At 44.9% G+C, this 24575-nt stretch overlaps 1 protein-coding gene across 1 annotated transcript; it reads left to right on the plus strand.

Moving 5' to 3' along the window:
* Positions 1–606: 606 nt before the first annotated feature.
* On the plus strand, positions 607–14617 carry LOC144158421 (uncharacterized; the record flags this gene model as incomplete). Its single annotated transcript, XM_077689303.1, has 3 exons — positions 607–799; positions 4494–4639; positions 13944–14617. Coding segments are annotated over 3 exons (642 nt in total), but the record flags the coding sequence as incomplete, so codon positions are not given.
* Between the last annotated feature and the right edge of the window lie 9958 nt (positions 14618–24575).

A 24575-nucleotide genomic window follows, 5' to 3' on the forward strand; every position in this document is an offset into this window, starting at 1 on the left:
GGACTCGACTGTATTACAAAATCTTCCTTGCGGTGCGCATTCTCCTTCGGGTTTGCTTTTCTGCAGTGTGCAGAATGTTGCAGTGAAGCAATCCTTAGAGGGAGTTCTCGCGCGTGGTGGTCCCACGGAGGTAGGCGAAGCGTAACAGCTGTAGCCGCGAAAATAGGTCAACAAACAAACAAGCAGCAATTGCCTTAGATAGTATACACTTTACGGACAGCTTTTCTTATATTTTATGAAATCCTGGCCGATTGTCGCTCGTACCTAAACAAAACAAAACAAAAAGCGTATATCGAATCACTCACGTACGCAAACCGTACGTGCCTTGTAAAGATCCTACCATTTTTTTTCGGCTGGACGGCCAACGCCTCTTTGGCTTCTAAAAAAAAAACAATATTACTGTAGCTTTTTGTTTGTATATTTGAGTGGCTTTAGTTCACCATCATCATTGTGATGGCGCATGATTTGTTTTGCCTTGTGTTTTGAGCTGTGGTTGGTCGGTTGAAATTAGTTTCGGTCTCTGACGGCTCGACCAACCCACCAACCCCCTGTTGGAAGGGCTAATTTGTGACTATGGCCTGCATATTTGCGCACTGCAATAGCTGACAAGCTATCTGGCCTTTATGTTGCTGGACGGCACCCAGTCACCCAGTGTCGGCAAGAGCAGTGTCGACCACAGCTTGCATCTCAGGTGTCTCGGAGAACCGTCGAAAGCCGTCCCGTCTTTGCACGTGGTTCTCGTTGTCTCTGGACGGTGAAATCAGTCTGATCGTTGCATCTGGCCCGTTGCTTTGTGTTGGTGAGTGACTTCGTGGGACAGGCTCCGACCTACGCGTGAAAAGTTATCGACGCCGATCTCCCGTGAGCTTGTGGTCGTGCAACGAGTGGTCTGTGTGTGTTGAGAGTGAGCCAGACGTGCGTTCTGTGTTCCTTTGTGTGGCCACCGCTAAAACCCAGACATCTGCTCAAAGCTGCGCTGTTCGCCTGGAACCAGCACGCACGCTTGCATTTTGATACGCGCCCAAGGCGTGCGACCGTGCTCGTGCGCGCACGACGCACTGGTGACGCGCACACGATGAGAGGGTGTGAGAAGCTCCGTGTTGCCGCGCTTGTGGTAACAGGGTGACCTGCGATTCTAATCTGTGTTGTGCTGAGAGCAGGCTGCGGGCGCTTGGCAAGTTTTTCCGGGATGCAAGGTCCCTGGAGAGTTTAATTTGGTACTGCTACCAGCCCGTTGCGTGCTGTGCAAACCCAGTTATCTGCGTGCTCTTCTGACCCGTATTGGTGATCCTTCTTTCGAATTTGTGTAGTGAAATAAGCGTGTTCAGTAATCCTACTTGAACGCCCGTCCGTTTGCTTTTTCGTGTCTGCTGCTCATTTTCGCTCCATTTTTACTGTCTTGTTGAATCAAGCTGCCTAGTTGATTTATTGAAAACGGATTTATCAAGCGGGCATATTTTTGTGCTGCCTGTTCGTTTGCCCTTTTCTGAAAGGACAGGCCAGAGGAGGCTCTAAAGGGGTAACCGCATCAAGCGATTTTGGCAAGCTACGCAAGTCTAACTCTATGGGTGCAGTGACGTAGTTGTGTGTGCAACAGTGTCAGGCGACGAATATTCCCACAGGCTGTTTGGTTTATCTTGTAGACCAGAAAGCTTTTCATGTAGTCACTTTGAAAAGTGCGCGTGCTACGTGGTGAACTGTGTGGGGGGCGCCAACTCCATTATCACCCCCTGAACGTGGCAAAACGGCCACAGTGCAAAAGTACAGCTGTGTGTTGCAGCTGCAGACGTTAAAACCCGTTACGTTTTTTTAGATTGCAAGTTTCTTCAGCGGCGATTGTCTGTCACTCATCTGATGGAAGGTAAAATGTGGTGCCTGTGTAGATCCCCGACTGCCTCAACAAACCTGACGGTGTGCTATGTCGGCCTCTATTTTAGTCATATGCTTCTTGAGGATCTGTTTCGAAGAGTTTTGTCAATCGTAGGAGACGTACCGCAAATTTCTGTATGTTTGATATGTATGTGTAGAGTCGGCCAAATCATTAAGTGGTGTTTGTGAGCGGCGACTTTTCATGCGTTGGCGCTGTATGATGGAAGCCAAGTTGCTAACAGGCCGAGATTAAATGCATGCTCTGAACTGGGCCCGTCGTGTTTTAAGGTGTTCCTTCTTAAGATCGTCATAAGACAGAAAAACTGCAGCTCGCACATGCTAGTTAAAGATTTCGCCTACTGTACATTATGTTGTATGTTTCTGTTGTGTGTGTTGTAATTGTATGTTATATTTTGTCCTGTATGATATCCATGTTCTGTATGCATGATATGTATGTTTGATATGTATTACTAGGATATCCATCAATTTTCAGGGAAGTTTTAATTAACTGACTGGTTGCAAATTTGTTGAAAGGGGTAGAGGTGCAGATGGCCTGGTTTATGATGGCTATATGTGTGTGAAGTACACTATACAACTTGACCGTAGAGCTTCTTGCAACGTGTGCCATTGCTTCCTGTATTTTGAGTGTTTGTGCTTCATTGCTTTGTGTCTGTTACCATATACTGTTCCCTTTTTAATATCACAACGTTATGCAGTACAAGGACTTTAAAGGTGAGCCACAAGGCTCTTATAGCCTTTGACAGAGATTATTTAGCCAACGACAGGCACTTTCATTGCTTTAAAAACGTTTCCCACATTATTTTTTGTTATTTGTTATTTTTGTCATTATTGTTATTTTTGTTTTGCATACTGTGTTTATTGCATTCCGGATGCAATTTCCAAAGCTTCTTGTCAGATGTTCCCACATGCACTGTTCACTCGTAATCTGTACCCAAGCACACTCAGATTGCAAGGTGCTACAAATCAATGCCGAGGAAAATAACCTTACAGAATCTCAAATGTTTTTAGGTTTTGTTGTAATCTTCTAGTTCCTCAAAGGGCCACAGCTGTTTTTCACAGTTTATTTGTGCATTTGCATGTTAATCTACGCCATCCTAATAACAGCGTTGCGAACGCTTTTCTTTCTTTTTTTTTTTTTCAGGATTACCGTTCAACCCTGAATCCGTGGGATGCTCCCAAGACATGGCAGCTGAATGACCTTTCCTTTCACTTTAAGAAGACGAAACGGCTTCTGCCTTCCTTTTTTTTCCTTTTGGTGCACTTTAAAAACCCAATCAAATCCTTTAAAAGAGCCATGGAGACAAAATACAAGTTGGGTTTATTACAAAGACTGCTTAGTTCCGATAACAATGATACCAATATCATCGCAATCTTCGAAAAAATAACGGAGATATTAAAGAAAACATGTGAAGCAGTCGTGACCCCCTAGCCAATTTCCCGCAACTTTTCTATGACGTCACAGAACCTTGTTTGTGCGATTGGCAGCCGCCTAGCTGACCTGTCGCGACGACACATGACTGGACGTCTGTAATGGGGCCTCTAGTTCCATTTGACCGCATCACTTGAATGCTGACGTGCAGTTAACGCACTGAAAATTATGTTTTATTGTTGGCCCGTATGATGTCATTCTTGCTCATAACACATCACTGTGGTGCAAAATTTGAAAGTTTTAAATACTTGCTTTTTTTTTCGTTAAAAAACATCTTTTGTGGCTGTAATGGAGCTGAGTGAGATACTGAATCCTAGCTCTTTCAAATTAAACGAAGTTGTATTTTCTCTTCATGGCTCCTTTAAATCGCCCAATAAGGACAGAATACAAGTTTCATTCATTCAGAATGTTGCCTTTTAAGAATAGCAGTCGTACCAATTCCAGCATGGTACTCAAAAAACAGTTGATCCAGTTGCACGTTATTTACTGTCGTATTTGTGTGTTGTACCGTGCTGTTGTCTAATTCTTAGTGAAGCGAGGCATGAAATGAAACACTTGCACGAGTTGTTGCTCACAATTAGTAGCATTGCTAATTGCCCAAAGAGCTGCATTTCTGTATTGCACTGTATCATCATTAATTTGGTCATCCCTGCACTGTCAAAAACAAACATTTCTTTTTCTACTGAGTTAATGAACGCCCACAATACTAGCGCCTTTTGTTAATTACTCATCAACACTGGTGTCGTGCGATCGAATTAAGCTTTTATTGAAGTGTCGGGTGATGTTAGTGGCTTATTTGGCACATGCGAACATTGTTCGTTCATTTGTTCTTTATTTTGTCCTGTCTTTCGATGCTGTCAAGGGTGATAGAATCACCAATAGACAGTAAAGCTTTTCGAAATTGGGAGTCAGGATGTAATGCAATTTTGGGAAACAGGCCCTTAGAAAAAGGCTTGCCTCCTGCAAAAACACAATAATTTCAGTAAAAGACATTGTTGGGAAAGTTGGTACATGTCTACTTGTTTTAAAAATTAGAGTGTGGAAAAAATTTAGAGGGCTTGTCCAGCCGTGCCTCTTTTTTTTGTCGTGTTTTTCGCGCTTTAATTTTTAGAACAAGCACAATTATATGCCAGTGTAAATGCATTTATTTTTTTTTATTTTATATTCTACGCAGATGCCCCAGAAACGGAAACACAGTGGCAGCTTATTCAGGCACAGGCGAAGGTTGCAGCTGCAAATATCAGAGAGAAGCAGCTGGCACCCTGGGAGGCAGATGTTGCCACAGCCTCCACATCCCTGGTGAACTCGGACATGCTCAGGGTTTGTATTCAGCTTTCTAAAAGACATCCTTCCCAGCTTAAAAGTACCATTGGAAGTCCAATTGGATCCGTCGAAAACACAACCTAATTGAAACCGACTGCACCTCCAATTGGTTCAGTTGTGTTCTGTGAGGTTCCAATTGTTTTTCTTTTTTTTTTTCCGGCTGGGTTCCCTTGGCTTGGGGCCCTGACCAGAGTTATGTCACCAGTTGCAAAACTCCTTGTAGGCTCCGTGTATCAAAAAAACAGTCCGCAGTTGGTCCCCTGCACCGGGGGAAAATTGACTAGCCCGTTGTCTGTCGAGAGAACGTTGGAGCAGTACTCAAGTGCTTGCGGATGCTGTCGTAAGCTGTGAAGGAAAATCTGTGAAAACGTAAAGAAGCAATACCTTGTTTAATGTCTGCTAATTTAAAAAGCAAGCTTAATTTTGTTGCGTTATGGTATGAAGTAACCTTTTGGCACAGTTTAGTTCTTTGTCCTCTAGGTTCAGCGGTAATACCGTATTTTCGCGCATATAACGTGCATCAAAAGTGCAAAAATTTCAAGGGTGAAGTAGAGGTGCGGATTATATGCGAGGTATTTCCTTTGGTGCAGCTTCAGCGCAATGCGCGTTGGGCCATGATGCCCGTACAGCAGTAATAGCGACTAAGCCACTGTTATCCCATTGACAGTGCTTATTTCGCTCACACAGCTCAACAATATACTAAACTGAAAAAATGTATGCGGCAAGTCATCTAGTGACGTAGTCGGCTACGTAAGTTCTTTTGCATAAGCAAATGTGTAATGTTGCTTGAATAGTAGATTTGGTTCATCCTTTTTTGTATAAAATATGTGGGCAACACGCGGGGATATATTTTTTATTCGTCGACGGAAAGTGGGGGTGCGGGTTATATGCGCGAAACTACGGTACACCCTTAGCTTCAACGAAGCAGGATTGGTCGCACAGTTTGGATTCTGAAGCGGAGTTTTGCAACTGGTGTGCGCTGCCAAACTCTGGGTCCTGACAGCCTCTCCAAATCCTGTAAACATTCTATTGAAGTTGCTGTACTGAACAATCTGGGGTCTGCAAAAACGACCCGAGGCTGGAGCGATGTACATGGAAGGCATCTGTGGCATTGCACATGTTAGGAAAAAGCAAATTTCTTAGGTATCAGTACAACTGAGGATGTATGGCAGGCATGTGGGTCGAGCAACAGCAGAGTGCATTTTGCAAGTCGAAATGTTCCTGACCCGCCGCGGGGGCTCAGTGGCTAAGGCGTTGCGCTGCTGAGTACGAGGTCGCGGGTTCGATTCCCGGCCGCGGCGGCCACTTTTCTGATGGAGGCGAAAAGCAAGAACGCCCGTTGTACAAGATTTCGGCGCACGATAAAGATCCCCAGGTGGTCAACATTAATCCGGAGCCCTCCACTATGGTGCGCCTTATCGCCTGCGTTGCGTCGGCGCGTTTAACTCTTTCGCTACCGCCGGAAAATTGACTAATTTTAGGGGAAAATTTTTTTTCCTGCTAAAAAATTGGTTAGGCACTAATTGCAGGAGCACAAAATGCAGATTATTTAACGGCATTTCCAATAATACCAGTTTTATAAAGGTTTTTATATATCGTAGTTGTAAAAAAAATATCAAAACCAAAATTTTTGTCAAGTTGTCGAAAAAAAAAGGATAAAAAAGGAGTTGTGTATATCAAACCACCGGTAGTAGAAAAAAATTAGAATATACATTTTGTAGGAAAACATTTCAAAAACACGCCCTAGAAAAAATGTCGACTTGCGTGGAACAGTTTTTCAGATATAAAAAAAAATGTTAGCATGCATGGTGCTCGTGTCATGCGGTGAAGCCCAATCTCCAATTCAAAATGTGCAATTTCGGGTGTTTTTCTGGAATAAATCTGGCGGTTTGTCATTATCAGAGGTACCAATTTGCCCCCACACAACGTAAAAGCATCTTGTCAATGGCTGACTTTGCATTTACAGCGAGCACAATATTTGGGCAAGCACGCGATGCTGAAAAAAACATGCATGAAGTTGAAAACGGAACGCTGTGGCTGATGCTTGTTGTCGTTCATGGTCAGTTATCTCTCAAAACATAAATCTGAGCTTTATTATCATCTTTTTAATCGCAATTGTAGCCTTGTTCGCAAAAATGAGGTACGATGAGCTAGAATCGTGCCCTGCGATCTTTGGCCGAGTAGCAGTTGCGCGATGAAAAAGATCAGCGCAACGAGCCTCCTCTGTTACAGCGCCACCTAACATTTTTCAAATGAAACAGTACAAAAACTTATCGGAGACTCTGTCCGAATAGACAGTTCAACTAAGCAGCAACATTAGACACCCGGATATACCCTCGCATGGAAACGAAACTGGAAGGCGAACAGCTGGCAGTGTAATGCCGGTTTGAAGCGCTGTCCACGGCGGAGCAGATATCTGGCGACTGGGTGTGACCTTTTGACTTGCATCTGAAGTTGTTATCGCAGAAATCGGGTTAGGGTGGGGGAAATCACGAGCGCCGTGCTTTGTTCGAGGATCAGTCGCGGACGCTTCAGGCGCCATGGCAGGTAGCCTTGAAGTTCGGTAGCTGCGTAGTAGCGCTAAATATGAATTTCGCGATGCAGAAACGAAACCGAAACTGTTGTAAACTGTTTGCGAATGGTCCTGGGGTAAGTAGAACTACCACAGTACTTAGAACAACGTGCGCAAAGGTAATAAAACTGCCTAAAATCATAAAGTAGCTTTGCAAGCAGGCACTGCTTGACATTTTCAGCCGATTTCTTGGATTATTACTGTCAGAGCGCAAACCTTATGATTTAAAATCATTTGCTAGTTCCCCATTCACGCCCTGATAGCAAAAAACAAGCGCTGGTGCAGAGTAATTACGAGTTGCACGCATTCTTCGTTGGTAGCCATGACACGCGAAGACCATGCCCCTTTTCCACACCCAGGTGATTCAAAAGCGTGTCAAAAATCACGTTTCCGTTGCAAAAATGAAAACAAAACTGATTTTGAAAGGCCATTTTCTGATCTAACTCCGAACAGCTTTACTTGTTTGAGAAACGCCTGGAACGCTATGAAAAGGCGCTCCCAAAAGCATCGATCAAATTGATTGATTTTGATAGGCGCGGTAGCGAAAGAGTTAAACCATACACTCAATCAATCAATCAAAATGTTCTGCTTTCACAAAATTCTGCTGTGTCTACAGTGCTGTCCAATGTAACTCCGTTACAGCTTTATTTAGCTTTGTTTTCTCACGCTGATTTGTTGTCGATGGCCCAACACAGCTTAAAGGCCAACTGCACTCAAATTTTCGAGAACGTAAAAATAATGTCACCTAACAGTTCATATAAAAAGGGTGCGAAATGCAAAATACTGCACTTCAAACATCAACGCGCGCGACGCAAACGGCTCGCGACATTCGCGTTTTCGGAACCGAAACTGAATAGAAAAGGCGGCCATAGCGGCGGCCGGACGTGACGTACGTGAGGGAACGGAAGCGACCGCGCCAGAGCCGGCGGCCGCCCGCTTAGAGCCGCCTTCAAATGCGCGTGGTAGCGCCGCGTTTCACTTTTTTTATTTCCGCAGAAGAACTTCCACTAACGTTTGCCCATAATAATGGAGTTGGGCGCAATTCCGGCATCCCGTTGCTATCAATCGAGATGAAGTAGACCGCCCGACAGTAATTTTTTCCATCATAATAACTGCCGGAATAGGAATTTTCGGCATTGCAAGTAAAAAACGGACTCTGATTTACAAAGCTATTTGCTTGCATACGATATCGAAAAGCAGCTTTTATTATAGACGACCCCTCGGCTATCACGTCGCCCTCTCTGAAGGGAACAAATCGCACGCGGGCGGAGATAAATCACTATTTCTACTATACATTGCATGCAAACAGCTTCGTGAATATCGGCCCAGTATTTTTTCCCCTGTGTGCACATCGAGAATCGAATTATAAAAGGGATCTGAAACTATAAGCCCGCCTCCAGAGCTAAATGACGCACTAAAACACGAAAACACTTCCTATCTACCGCTGTTTTCTACTTTAACCAGAGACAGGTACTGTGGAAAACGTTTTACTTTCAAATAAACTAAATCTAACGCTCAAAGTAAATACTTCACTTGGGAATCGAACAAAAATATACTCTATTGTTTAGGAGAGGAGCAGTTTAGTTTTAGCACTTCCCAAATACGACGGCCAATATTTGTGCGGGTGTATTTGTTACTACGAGAAAGGCTGGTTTTGGTTCACTTAGCTAGGGAGACAAAAGTCGCCCAAATGTTTATAGCCGCGTGTACAAGAACTCTATTTGGGTCGTAAAACTTTTTGAAATGTCTAAAGGATAGAGGTGGTGTTGGGCCAGCCCAAATGAGGCCAATATTGGACGCGGAAGTGCAAGTGGTCAATAATTTATAATATGTCTTTTTTTTCTGTGGTAAATGCAATAGGAATGACAAATGTATGATAAGTGCTCCTTTCGCGCTATTTTTTTTTTTTTTGAGTAAAAATATTATTTTCAAGTAAAAAGAGTTTTGCTAACTCCAACGCGTTCGCAAGCGCCTGAATAGGTTTAGGCTTCTAATCATTTTTTTTTGCATTGAGAAAAATGGGGGATATTACTGCCTATGCGGTTAGTTTAAACATTTGATGGCGACGCCGGTACAGCGCGCTGGTGCACAGAGAAACCCCGGGCGAACGCGTCCCTGCGCCCGGCAAGTCGCCGGAGAAGCGCGAGCTTCACGGGACAGGTTCCCCAACCTCCGTCACAGGCCGCTCGGAACTTGTTACGGCGACTCTCCGCCAGGTGCAAACGTCGTCTGCTCGGAGGTACTTCGAACGGCGGTACCTAGCGCTCTCTGTGATTACGAAGCTAAGGATTTCGCCATGGTGATTTTAAGAGCATAGACTACTTATTTGGACAAAAAAAATTTTGAGTGCAGTTGGCCTTTAACTCAGCCCACTCAAGCTAGCCCACAGAACAAAACAATTGTTAGAATGTTGACAAAGCAAAGAGTAATTTAATGAACTAAAAGAATTATTTGAATGTAAATGGTGGTGTTAGAATTGAATCTGTGTACCTTTTGTCGTAACGCCAGTATGCCACACCTATACCATTGTGCCGCCACATATACTGAATAATGTCAGGCCAGCCTTAAAAATACGAGGGATGTTGGGCAGCTTTCTAGCCACGTACTGATAGAACGCTGAGCTGGAGTAAGCTCGAGTGTTGTCAGACGCCATTCTAGATGTCGCATTTCGCATTCCGTTCCCCAAAACAAAACATTCAGCTAGTTCATCCACACTTTTTCTGTGGTACAAAGAACACATGCATAAGGAAGAAATGAAACGATACCCCATTTGTCTAGTGCAGTGGTCCAACGCATTGTGTTGCTGAGCACGAGACCACGGGTTTGATTTCCTGCTGCGGCGGTCGCTTTTCTGTTGGAGGCGAAAAGCAAATCCGCCCGTGTGTACGAGATTTCAGCGCACATTAAAGATCCCCAGGGGGTCAAAATTATCCAGAGCCCTCCTATACGGCACGCCTCATTGCCTGTGTTGTGTTGGCGCGTTAAACCCTACAATCAATCACTCAATCAATCTCTATTCTTTGCTTTTCTTTTGCAAACCTTACTAGCAGTGCAGAAAGCTGGCTTCACTGCATGTCTTGTACATTTAGTTTCTCCGCATAGCACAATTTGTAACGTTGGCTTTTTGCACAGCACAGCAGCTATGCAAGAAAGCCAGACACACAAAAGGGAGTATATCAATGTTTGGGTAACGTTTAGCTGCAAGAGCAAATCATGTGGCAGTATTAAATGCTTCGGCGTACTAAAAGTCAGACACGAAAGGCACGTATTGAATAAATATGTAGCTGACTTTAACTGCAAGGGCAGATTGGTATTATGAGACCGATAAACATAATTCATAGTGGGATCTCTCATCGCTTGTGCAATCCCGGGGAGGGTCCCTGGTGCACTCATAGTTGAAAAGCACTGTTCTAGTTCGAAATTTATGAGCGTTAAGGTAACCAGAAAGATGCTCACACTAACGTGCGAGACTTGAAGGCAGCGAAGCTGTGCGCAACTTTCATGACCATCACGAAGAGGTATTTATTTATTTATTTATTTTAATACCTCAAGGGCATCCGCAGTGGAGGCATTACATGAGGGATGGTACAAAAAATACACTTGGTACGAACGTAGAAGAGTGACGCGAGCTCCATGATAACAACAACAACAACAACAAAAAATATGCACAACGGCGGTTCGAAAAAATGTACAAGAATGTAAAATTCAGCGGACACGGAAATAGTATCAATACGAAATGCATTAGTGGTAAGGCTGAAACACAAATACGATGAAAAACAACGAATAAAAAAGAATAAGCTGGAAACAGCAATCATAAAGCGAAGGGCATCAAACAAAGAAACGGCACGCTTCCATGACTGCAGCCGGTTTACTTCTTCTTTGCTGCTGCAACAACGCTTACTCCGTCATTGTTCCTATAGGTGTGTGCTTGCTTCATTTTTTTGGGGGGGGGGGGGGGGGGAGTGATAATCAGTGGACATCACCTTGAAGGGGCGTATGCTATGACGTGTCTTTCTCGTTCCGAGCTAGTGTTGTCACGATTACGGTGAAACGCTGGAGTCTTTGTCAAACCTAGAAAGTGGTGCCACGATTACGCAAACTGGATTTTTTTTTGCCCAGTCTTGGCCATTTTCCTTAATTAAGGGGAGTTGCTTGGCTTGACAAGCGTGCGCTGTGGATGCTGGGCGGTCGCTGTGAGGCACGCACACACGAGTGCTGGGCATTTTCTTGGGTTTGTTAACGGCTGGGCAGGCGCCATGAGGCCCGCGCTCACGTGTGCATGCTCAGAAATTTCTTGGGTATTTTTAACCGCGAACACGAAAAATTACGATTTGCTAAACTGCTTCAGTGTTAAAATGTGTGTGTGCAGCAACGGGCAACGTGTCGGGGCATGAAATTTCAGAGGTGAGAGTGGGGTACAAACATCTTACCTTTTAAATTGAGTTTGTTTCTCTACCTGCACATCAATGAAAAGGTGCTCGCTTCTTTGTTCTCGCGATATCACAGAAGTGTCTACCGTATTTTCGCACATATAACCCACACCAAGAATGCGAAAATTTCAGTGGCAAAGTAGGGATGCGGATAATACGTGGGCTTTTTCTTTAGTTGCAGCTTCACGGCAATGCGCTTTGAGCCGTGAATCTCCTGCGCAGTAGCACTAAGCCTTCCAAGGCAGCAAATGCGCAAAACATACAAGATGACCTTGTGTACAACAGTGAGTAATATGGCTCAAGCAATAGCTCTGGCGAGAGCAGTGACACTGAGTGAATTGTGACTTTCGCCTTGCAGTCAGTGTATGCTACTTGCTAAATGTACGGTCTTTCTGTCTAAATAGTATGTGAGGTGTTGTTTGAGCAGTAGCTTTGGTGCAGGCTTTTCTGTATCAAATGTGCGGGAAATACGCGAGTATTTTTTTTCTTTTCCGGCGGGCTAAAGTGGGGGGGTGCGGATTATATGCAGGGGTGGGTTATACGCGCGAAAATACAGTATCTGAGGATTGCGGGTGGGAGGCCAACTGGCAGTTTGGTCAATATGGTACTCAGCAGTGCGTGACGAGAAGAGCCAGACAATATGACGACAATATGACAAGAAAAGCCAGAATTGGTGGCGTTGCCCTAGAATTTTGATGCAAAGTGGTTGTGAGTAGGTTGTAAATACATTGTGAATACTTTACTAGTACTGAGAAACTGGCCATTGGTCTGAGCTGTTACATGTGTCACTGGCAAACTTTATAGACACCCTGTAGTTACCTCATAAATACAGTCATCATAACCAGCCTGTCTACGCCCACTGCAGGGCAAAGGCCTCTCCCATGGATCTCCAATTATCCCAGTCCTGTGCTACCTGCGACCAATTTATCCCCGCAAAATTGTTGCTCTCATCTGCCCATCTAGCTCTCTGTCGCCCCCCTGCCACACTAGCCTTCTCTAGGGATCCACTCTGTTACCCTTAATGACCAATGGTTGTCTTGCCTTCGCTTTACATGCCCTGCCCACGTCCATTTCTTCTTCTTAATTTCTACTATGTCCTTAACACGCTTTTGTTCTCTGACGCATTTATTCTCTGACCCACTATGCTCTCTGTGTCCCTTAATGTAATAATTCATGTCCTTAACTTAAACTTTGCAAAAAGACTATTGTTTGCGCACTCTTGGTGGCGAACTTCTGAAGCAGACGAACTTCACTAAAACAGCTGCAAAAGGCAAAACATCATGTTACTCGTTGTGTTGAATTTTGCGGACTTGGCTATCGCTGACAGGCGACGGCAACTGCTGAAGCCGCTGTTAGAAACTGCTCACACCGTTTTTTGAAGAACACTATTTCTCATAACGTTTTCTTTCACAAAAAAAAAAAACATTTTTTAACCCTTGTAAGACGTTTTTGCTACGTTAAAAACTTCTAAAATATGAGTGCGTTTCTCTTGAAGTTGAAGTTTATTCATAAAAAGTAAACGGTTACAAAGGAAGTTTACAGACAAGGGTCCTGAAGTCAGATACTGCACTGGGACCCTCGATGATAACCCTCTTTTTGGTCATTATCACCTAACACATTTAATTCCTTTGCGTTTTTGCGTGTTGCACGGGCCACCCAAATAATGTCATTCGGTATGTTAAAAAAGCCATGAAGAGAAAATACAACTTCGTTTAATTTGACAGAACTAGGATTCAGTATCTCACTCAGCTCCATTACAGTCACAAAAGATGTTTTTTTAACGAAAAAAAGCAAGAAGTATTTAAAAACTTTCAAATTTTGCGCCACAGTGACGTGTTATGAGCAAGAATGACGTCATACGGGCCAACAATAAAATATAATTTTCAGTGCGTTAACTGCACGTTAGCATTCAAGTGATGCAGTCAAATGGAACTAGAGGCCCCATTACCGACGTCCAGTCGTGTCGTCGCGACAGGTCAGTTAGGCGGCCGCGAATCGCACAAACACGGTTCCGAGACGTCATAGAAAAGTTGCGGGAAATTGGCTAGGGAGTCGCCACTGCTTCACACGTTTTGTTCAATATCTCCGTTATTTCTTCGAAGATTGCGATGATGTTGGTATCATTGTTATCGGGACTAAGCAGCCTTTTTAATAAACCCAACTTGTATTTTGTCTTCATGGCTTCTTTAAGGCCTTAAACAACAAATGATGTTTTTCGTGTACGTGTGGCATGGGTATAACTCTGGCTTACACGTGTGAAACCTGAGCTATTTTTTTTTTGTCCTCACGCTGTGACTAGGAGCAGCAGCTGGCCACCGCGGTGGGCGACCCGCACTCCATGGTGTGCCCGTACTGCCGCCGGGCCTTCGGCACCCTGAGCCGGCTGGGGCGCCACGTGCTCACCCACACGGGCGAGCGGCCCTTCAAGTGCAACCGCTGCCCCTCGGACTTCAACCGCAAGGAGGCCCTCACCATGCACCTCCGCACCCACACGGGCGAGCGGCCCTACCCGTGCCCCGTCTGCCCCCGGCGCTTCATCCGACGGTGCAAGCTGACCAACCACTGCCGCCTGCACCACCCGGGTGTCGGGTGGAACGGCTGACCACACCCGCGCCCATCCACCGATCTGCTTTAGTGGTGTCCTATTCGCAAAGAACGGTCGTGAAGTGCTGCTGGCCCCGTCTGCACGATTAATTATATCCCCTCTTCATTAACGAAGCTGTCCTCAAGTAGGAAGGACAAGTGATCAGCGAAGATCTGCAGTGATGCGTACAAATGGTTGTGCTGTGTGTGTAAATATTTCCTTGTGGGTTGGCTGCCTTGCCCTCACCCACAAGCATGTTGCCACCGAGAAGCTACCTGTGCCTAGGCAATAAAACTCGGAGTTGTGGGAGACTGTGTGTGTGTGTGGGCTGTGGGAGACTGATGCAGCAGTGAGGAAATAAATGGATTAGTTGGACTGCTCGTGTACTCACTTTGTGAGCATGTGCGCAAGTATAAGTGTCAGGAAACTGAATCGCAGACATAACACGTAGCACACCTTCACGTAGATTTCAACTGCGTAATTGTGACAATTACTGCTCATTAAATACAGTCGGGGTCGTTCATCCGTGATGAGAACGAAAAGGGATTGGATCAGAGTCCCACTCGGTATGATTGGTAGAGGTGGATGATGAGTGTAGAATAGATTGGAGGGGCACTGTGAATTTTTTGTTTTAATTTGCAAACTCAATACTTGACAGGTACAATCGCTCTAGAAAAAGAGGCTAAAATAAGGGTGCCATCAAATGTTTGTCGCCATCGGCCTAGGAAAGGTTGGAACAGAAAAAAAAAAAAAGCATTCATGTGACAGCGGTGAAAAAATTCCGCCACTGATCTTGGCAGGAAATTTAGATGTGGTTCCACAGAAGCTGCACAATCGCACTTCGATATGACAATACAAAAATTATAACACAACAGTGCAAACTTGTCAGGTGCCCTCCAATTTTAAAAGGCAACCTTTAAAGGTCATATTAAAAGAAAAATTACAATCTGAAAACTACACATGTGCAGCTTTGCAAATAGTTATTTGTAATGATGTCAACTGGCGCTTGCATTACGCTGTTCGTTACGCACACATATTTGTTCATGTCTTCGTTCCGTGTGATGCTCGCACATAAGTTCATATTATTAAAACAATAATATTGCTTCAGAGAGCCCTCTGGTATGTTGTCAGGTCAACACCTAAGCAGAATTGTGCAGCATCTTTTCTGGTATGTAGCGAACACCAGACAGTTTGTTGTAAGCCTTTGCTCAGTGTCTCAAATATCGTGTACATAAGAGGACATATCGGTAGGTAAAACTAGAGTGAACTAGAAGTTTTAGAGTGGCCCGACCGGCCGCCCGGAGAGGTGCTCGTTTCGCGCAGAAAATAGCGGCGGCGCTGTAGTCAACGACCATTGAAAGCGAAAGCGGCGGCTGGCCGCGCGCACGGGCGCGCACCCAGCCGGGCCAGGAAACGCTTTATGCGTGGAGCGCTGGAAATTTTTTCTGCGGGTCGTACAATTGCTGAAATCTACTGTAGGTACAGTGGACTGTGGGTAACGAAATGAAAAACAAACGTTGCAGCTCATTTTGCGTTAGTTTTGCCAACAAGGAAAATTACGGATTTTCCTTCAGGGCAGCATTCGTAACGGATTCTAAATAAAGTAATTGCAGCGACATTTTCGCTATTCCAATGTCCTATAAAAACGTATTTTACGTTGAATTGACTAATATGAACCAGTTTATGATTGCTTTATGATTGTGTCCTTATTGGGCTGCTTGATGGACATGACACGAACAAATATGAGGACTGGGATGATAGCTTCTCAGAAAAATTTCTTAGTTATTGTCTTGCAATTTACGCTCGGACTGCAGTTATGTGGGTTACTATCGTAAGTTGTTGCGTTTGTTTTTTATTGCGTGAGTTGTTATTATAGCAGTATTTAAGCAGTTGCCCGCTTGGGATAATTACGGGTCCTCGTGGTGGCCGAACAGAAAATGACACGCGCAAGCGAGAGATCTTTTTAGAGCGGTTAGCTCAGTTAGCTCATTTGTCCCAATGACCGTCTTTCATAAAACTATTCCCGCAACGTTCTATTAATGGCACCACCTTTCACCCGATTCGATCAAGAAAGGAGTTGAATCAGATTAACACAAATTTAATTCGCAAGTATGCTGAGAGTGCAATTACACGCACATAAAATAAATGCAAAACATAGATCAGAAGATATATTGATCGCGACAAAAATGAAATATAACACGTCTACTATAGAGGTAAAGGTTCAAGAAGGCTAACATGGAGATTCAAATAAACGGAACTGGAACAAATACACATTTTGTTTTCATTTTCAATAGCCCAGCAAATGAAATGTAACGCGGGAAATCATGCACAAAGTCTACACATGCAAAGGTTTAGGAATAACGGTAACATGGAAATTTAAATTGACATTTTTGGTCAACGCGTTTTCATAACTCGCCCTCGATCATTAGCGACGGCTAAGTTTAAGGTGTTGCTCCCACCTCCGCATGTAATCACGGAACTTGTTTAAAATAAACGGAACTGGAACAAATACACATTTTGTTTTCATTTTCAATAGGCCAGCAAATGAAATGTAACGCGGGAAATCATGCACAAAGTCTACACATGTAAAGGTTTAGGAATAACGGTAACATGGAAATTTAAATTGACATTTTTGGTCAACGCGTTTTCATAACTCGCCCTCGATCATTAGCGACGGCTAAGTTTAAGGTGTTGCTCCCACCTCCACATGTAATCACGGAACTTGTTTAAACATTTTATGTAGAAATGAATCCGTGTCGAAATGTATACAGAACCAAACCAAATTTGCGGTCAAGGTCTCACGTGCTGGTCGCAACCAACGCCGTTAAGGTGTTTGTTGTGAATAAGGGCTGCAGCACATCCATAACGATGTCATGGTGGAGCTCCTTGTCGCTGAAGCAACCGGTAAAAACGTCCTAGAGGTGGCTAATAAACTTAAAAAATGCGCGGAAGGATTCAGAAGTCCCCCCAAATTTCAAGAGGTAGTAAACACAGCGGCATCTTCCCCTGGCATGCAGGAAGCAGTAGTTGGTCCTGCAGACTTGGCACTTCGTTTTCAGTACACACTTTCTTACCAAGTGCCTGCGACAAAGTAGGTTAATAAAATAAGCCCACTAACGACAGTACACGCATCAACGGTAGGGGTATCCCAGAAGAAGGCTTTTAGTATTTTCGTTCCAAATAGGAACGTAAAAAACAGTAAACTTTTTGCAGCATAGAATGTGCGCCCCGCCGCTTTTGCTTCATGCGCAGTCAAGAAGGGGAAGGGAAGAACATTCCTGGTGCCTGTCCGTCAAATTAATTCCTCGTTAACTCGAACTCTGTTATATCTCAAAATATCTTCTCGAAACTTTTTCTCACCGTGTTTACCTCCCATAGGCGGTACGCATTTGCCCGCTTTATCTCAAAACGTTTTTTCGGAGGACCACGGATGTCTCGAAATACTGGCAGAGAGGACACAAGGCAAAGTCCGCTGCAGGCAGCTGATAAGGTCCCCGTTCGAATGATTACTCCCACTAATCGCCGAAAGCGGTTGTGAAGTGCAAGTTTACGCGGACTACGCGTCCCCGTTACCGGAATTAATGCTGTTTGGCGCATAAGATAGCTGTTGACGACGCAGCTGATCATGCGGACGAGGAGGAGCCTCCAGAAGTGCCTACAACGGCAGAAACAACATACATGCTGCGTCTGCTTTGTAGCAAGGTAGAATGTAGCGGTGGCAACCACCAATTCATGCGATGCGTTGAGAATTCTCGGGTACGCTTTTCTGGGATGCAGATGCGAACGCGAATCAGCCGAGCGCAACACAGCTGTTTCTTTCTTCTGCAAAATTAAAAAGTTTCTTTTTCTTGCGAATTATTTTGCCTTTATTACGCAATCTCCCCTGCGCAATTGTGCTTTTGTTAGCAGCACTATATATGTAGCTGTTATTTCAGGGACCTGGCTACAAATTTTCTGCATTTGATTTAACTCGAAACTCCGTGCTTATCTGAAAATTTTCAGCTAATTTTACGACTTTGAGTTAACGAGAGATTTATATCAACAATTAACGTTTTCAGAAAACGCATACAAAATGAGAAAGTATCGTTGGGGGGGGGGAGGGAGGAGGGGATGTCGATAATTTTGTGGCGGGTCGTACTAGTTTAAAGTTTGCTCAAGCGGAGTCATAACGTTTCTGCGTCTACTTTCTAAGCCAGCTGACCAAAGGCGCAGGATCGATTCCCGGCCACGGCAGCTGCTTTTGTGATGGAGGATAAAAGCGAAAAACGCCCGTGTCTTCGAGATTTCGGCGCACGTTAAAGATCCCCAGGTGGTCAAAATGAATTCGGAGCCCTCCAGTAGCGCTTGCCTCATCGCCTGTGTACCACCGGCGCGTTAAACCTCATAATCCAAAATAAATCAGCTTCGCAAGCGCAAAACACCGCAGCGAGCAACGCAAATATTGCCGCGCGCAGGCTGGGAGCTGGTGCCGGGGAGCGCCGGCTGTTCAGTTGTTGACAACAGCAGCGCCGCCGCTATACCGGTTTTATTTTCTGCGCGAAAGTCGACCCGGCGGAGCAATGGGAGAGGCCGCCGCTCGGGCCACTCTAAAACTTCTAGTACACTCTAGTAAAACCGCATACTTTGGCAAAGTGATGCGCCATCATCATTATCAGCACTTTCTTAGAAAAATCAGACTGGATTAGAGTGTACTAGAAGTTTTAGAGTGGCCCGAGCGGCGGCCTCTCCCATTGCTCCGCCGGGTCGACTTTCGCGCAGAAAATAAAACCGGTGTAGCGGCGGCGCTGCTGTCGTCGACAACTGAACAGCCGGCGCTCCCCGCCACCAGCTCCAAGCCTGCGCGCGGCAAAATTTGCGTTACTCGCGGCGGTGTTTCGCGCTTGCGAAGCTGATTTATTTTGGATTATGAAGTTTGACGTGCCGGCGCTACACAGGCGATGAGGCAAGCGGTACTGGGGGGGCTTCGGATTAATTTTAACCACCTGGAGATCTTTAACGTGCGCCGAAATCTCGAAGACACGCGCGTTTTTCGCTTTTATCCTCCATCACAAAAGCGGCCCCGCCGCCGCCGGGAATCGAACCTGCACCTTCGGTCAGCTGATTTAGTAGACGCGGAAACGTTATGACTCCGCTTGAACGATACTTCCTCATTTTTATGCGTTTTCTGAAAACGTTAATTGTTGATATACAGTAACCTCTCGTTAACTCAAAGTCGTAAAATTAGCTGAAAATTTTGAGATAAGCGCAGAGTTTCGAGTCAAGTCAAATGCAGAAAATTTGTAGCCAGGTCCCTGAAATAACAGTTAGTGGTGCTAACAAAAGCACTATTGCACAGGGGAGATTTCGTAACGAAGGCAAAATAATTCGCAGAAAACAGAAACTTTTATTATTGCAGAAGAAAGAACTGTGTCGCGCTCGGCTGTTTTGCGTTCGCATCTGCAACCCAGAAAAGCGTACCCGAGCTTCTCAATGCATCGCGTGAATTGGTGGTCGTCACCGATACATTCTACCTTAATATTGTTACAAAGCAGACGCAGCATGTATGTTATTTCTGGCGTTGTACGCACGCCCTTCTGGAGGCTCCTCCTCGTCCGCATGATGTACGCGCGGACCAAGGTAAATATAAATGGTAGCGAAGGTTCGGGCAAAAAGCGGTTCAGAACCTATTGCCAGCGACATCAGCATGGGGGCTTATGGGAGTGGCGATTGAAGCGCGACTAGGTGAGGAGGGAACAAACACTAGTAACAAAAAACCAAGTTTTGTTCAACAACAAAACAACATTTATATTTTACGAACAATATTTTTTTCTGAATCACATTTATTTAGGCACAATGTGTAAATAATTTATGAAAATGCTGTTCATTCTCAAAAACCTTTTTTTGTAGCGCCCTCTGAAGAATGGCACATGTCATTGCTCTGTGATGCAATCCTTGTAGTGTTCGGAAAGGCGCTCCTAAAGTTCGTCTGCTAGGAAACGCCCCTCGCGTGTTTTGGTGGTGCGCACTTGCATTCGTTTTTCCATGTTAATTTGGTGTGCACTTAATTTTTTCTGTGCGTGGAGTTGCGAGGTGCGTTGTATCGTCGGTGGACACGTTTAGTACCGTGCCCGGCGGGCACGGTGAACTACGGGACGATGCTGCCAACGGTTGGAGCGGAGCGCTTTCCTCGGTACCTACGGAAACGATGTGCTGTACAAGGTTGCAACAGCAACTCCCGTACGCCTGGCGTTTTACTGCACCGTTTTCCTCTCATTTTCACAGGTAACGCGAAACTATAGTACTGTTAATACATGCACGGGGGTTGTGTAAGGGTAAGTGGTGGGGCTTCGAAAAAAAAATGGGTCTAAAGCTTTGTTATGTAACAGTTATTTCTTGATTTCACCTCAGGCTGGCTCGGAGCAAGTGGTGTCAATTACTCTAGGACTTCTCAGCGTAGTACCAATCGAATTTAAACGAGTCGCTTTAATTGTCTATCTCAGTGTTTTCTCTATTGAATTACAACGCTTGTAGTGCTCGTTGCTTCCCGCACTTGTATGCGCAAGCATTATTTCCATCGCAGTACTGTATTGTGCTGCTCCGTGCTGCGCTGCTGCCAGATCTTTCCTGCTATCTGTTTTTACATACTGCCATCGCTTTCGTTTGCATTGATCCATTTTTCTTCTTTTTACTTATCTGTTGCGACACTTGCCTAATAAGGCAACCAGGAAATTGCAGGCGTGAATGCTGAGTGAACTTCTGTAGAAACACATGTCCACTTGATAAGACGCCGGGACAGCTGCGGTGTGCTCCCTGCACTTTCGTGAATCGGCATTCCTGCGGCCCGGTTTTCTGCTTCAAGATGCAGTGCATAGTTCTTTTCTGTTGTTTCGAAGTAGTTCTGCTGCTGACGCTTTCATTGCTCATAATGCTATGTGTTACGGGTAAAGTCAATTTTTCGGCGCGTAAGGAAAGTCATAATGCATATAGTGCCCACGAACATTTTGTACTTGTTGTATACGTGCTGATTTTGTGCAGTGTGGTAAATTTGTTTTATGTTTATCCTGGAATAAAATTCAAATGTCTTGATTATAGCATGACTATGCGTTATTTCTTTTCTTAGAACAGAAGTCGACAAACTGAGCGAGCATTATATAACCTTGATCTAAGGCACGCACGCAACCTGCGTATGTGCGACGCACTTAAACCCAGCAGTGGCGTTGGTAGAAACTGGTATCGGGGTAAGGAGTGGGCACGTTTTTTATATGAAAGGGGGGGCCGGGGAAAGTGGTAAAGTGTCATTTTGTGCTCTGTATCCCAGGCAGAAAATAAAATTGTCGGGGTGGAAGGCAGTGGAAGGCAGTGGAAGGCATGGATACAGAATAAAGGTTCAGAGAAGATGCAAGGTGTTTTTATAAACACTGAGGCGAATCATACGACAGTATGCTAAAGTACGTTTCTCTAGTCACGAGTATAAGCTGGCGTTGACTTGAAACACACACGCGAAGGGCTCGCCAACTTGCGTCAGATGGCAATGACTTGAGCCCTCAGCGATCAGAAGCCTGCTAAGGCTATTTTGAAGTCAAATTTTCCCGCTAATGCCACCAAAATGACGTCACTTTCTGACCGGATCTTGCGTCACATCCTGTTTATTTTTTGTTCCGCCGGAAGTGTTCCCTCCTCACACAGATGGCGCTAAGCCCCATGAGGAGCTTAAGAGCCGCCATTTTCTGAACGTATGGGCTTCTATGGAAGCTTCGCTACCAGTTATATTTACCTTGCGCGGACAGCAATGATGTACGCGCCAGACAGCATTCCGGTAACGGGGACGCGTAGTGCGCGTAAACTTGCACTTCACGACCGCGTTCGGCGGGAGTAATCATTCGAACGGGGACCTTATCAGCTGCCTGCAGCGGACTTTGCCTTGTGTCCTCTCTGCCAGTATTTCGAGACATCCGTGGTCCTCCGAACGTTTCGAGATAAAGCGGGCTAATGCTTAGCGCCTATGGGAGGTAAACACACTGTGAGAAAAAGTTTCGAGAAGATATTTTGAGATAGCAGAGTTCGAGTTAACGAGGGATTAATTTGACGGACAGGCACCAGGAATGCTTTTCCCTTCCCCTTCTTGACTCTGCGCATGAAGCAAAAGCGGCGGGCGCACATTCTATATAGGCTGTCTTTTTTTACGTTTTTTTTTTACGTTCTCATTTGGAACAAAAATACCAAGAGCCTTTTTCTGGGCTTCCCCTGCCGTTGATGCTTGTACTGTCGTTAGTGGGCTTTCTTAATTATTTTATTAACCTGCTATGTCGCATATTTCAGGCACTTGGTAAGGAAGTGTGTAAGTGCCAAGTCCGCATGACCAATCCTGCATGCCAGGGGAAGATGTCGCTGTGTTTATAATTACTACCCCTTGTATTTTTTTTTTGCGGGGGGGGGGGGGGGGGGGGCTTCTGAATCCTTCCGTGCATTTCTGAAAGTTTATTAGCGATCTCTAGGACGTTTTTACCGGTTGCTTCAGCAACAAGGAGCTCCACCATGACAGCGTTATGGATGTGCCGCAGCCCTTATTCACAGCAAACACCTTAACGGCGTTGGTTGCGACCAGCACGTGAGACCTTGACAGCAAATTTGGTTGGGTTCTGTATACATTGTGGCACGGATTCATTTCTATATAAAAGGTTTAATCAAGTTCCGTGATTACATGCGAAGGTGGGAGCAATACCTTAAACTTAGCCGTCGCTAATGATCGAGGGCGAGTTATGAAAATGCGTTAACCCAAAAATGTCAATTTAAACCTCCATGTTAGCGTTATTCCTAAACCTTTACCTGTGTAGACTTTGTGCATGATTTCCCACGTTACATTTCATTTTCTGGGCTATCGAAAATGAAAACGATGTGTATTTTGTTCCAGTTCCGTTTGTTAGCGTTCGTGAACCTATAGAGGTTCAAGAACGCTGTTGTCATTGTTGTTGTCAAGAACGTTGTTGTCACGCGCCATCTGGGAGTTCATTGTTGTCGCGGTCAATATATTTTCTGATCTATGTTTTGCATTTGTTTTATGTGCGTGTAATTGTACCATCAGCATACTTGTGAATTAAATTTGTGTTAATTTGATTCAACTCCTTTCTTTACCTAATCAGGTGAAAGGTGGTGCGATTAATAGAACTTCGCGGGAATAGTTCTATGAAAGACGGTCATTGGGACAACTGAGCTAACCGCTGGGCTAACCCCTTTTTAGTTAAAAGGATACCTCGCTTGCGCGTGTCATTTTCTGATCGGCCACCACGGTGACCCGTAATTATCCCAAGCGGGCCACTGCTTAAATACTGCTATAATAACCACTCACGCAATAAAAAACAAACGCAACTAATGATATTAACCCACATAACTGCAGTCCGAGCGTAAATTGCAAGACAATAAATAAAAAAATCATCTGAGAAGCTAGGATATCTCGCTTGCGCGTCATTTTCTGATCGGCCACCACGGTGACCCATAATTATCCCTGGGCCACTGCTTAAATACTGCTATAATAACTCACGCAATAAAAAAACAAACGCAACTTAATATATTAACCCACATAACTGCAGTCCGAGCGTAAATTGCAACACAATAAATAAAAAATTCATCTGAGAATTCTCAGATGAATTTTTTATTAAGCTTAAGCTATCATCCCAGTCCTCATATATTTTTTCATGTCCTTTGCGTCGACCAACTATGTCCATCAAGCAGCACAATAAGGACACAATCATAAAGCAATCATAAACTGGATCATACCAGGCAATTTCACGCAAAATGCCTTTTTATGGGAAATTGAAAAAGCGAAAATATTGCTGCAATTACTTTATTTACAATCCGCTACGAATGCGGCAAAGGAAAATCCGTAATTTTCCTTGTTGTTGTCGAGCGGGAAAGGCAAAACTAACGCGAAATGAGCTGCAGCGTTTATTTTTCATTTCGTTACCCACAGTCCACTGTACCTACAGTACATTTAAACAATTGGACTGCCCGCAGAACAAATTTCCAGCGCTCCGCGCGTAAAGCAGCAGCGGTTCCTGGCCCGCGCGCGGCCGTGCGCGCGGCCAGCCGCCGCTTTCGCTTTCAGTTGTCGTTGACTACAGCGCCGCCGCTATTTTCTGCGCGAAACGAGCACCTCTCCGGGCAGCCGGTCGGGCCACTCTAAAACTTCTAGTACACTCTAACTGGATCCTCCTCACTCCGGAGGCGACACACATAGAGTACACCTAGCATGCTCGTGCCATGCTGGCCAGTGAGTTCTCAGCGACCCCGCGTTGCAATCTCCTCGACGTTGAGATAGGCGAGCATTGACCCCGCAACGAATGGCTTCTGAAATGCATTTCCCGATGGAAC

The sequence above is a fragment of the Haemaphysalis longicornis genome, unplaced genomic scaffold (genome assembly GCF_048455015.1).
Source record: "Haemaphysalis longicornis isolate Haplotype H1 unplaced genomic scaffold, Haemaphysalis longicornis Haplotype H1 scaffold_10, whole genome shotgun sequence".
In the NCBI taxonomy this organism is placed as follows: Eukaryota; Metazoa; Arthropoda; class Arachnida; order Ixodida; family Ixodidae; genus Haemaphysalis; species Haemaphysalis longicornis.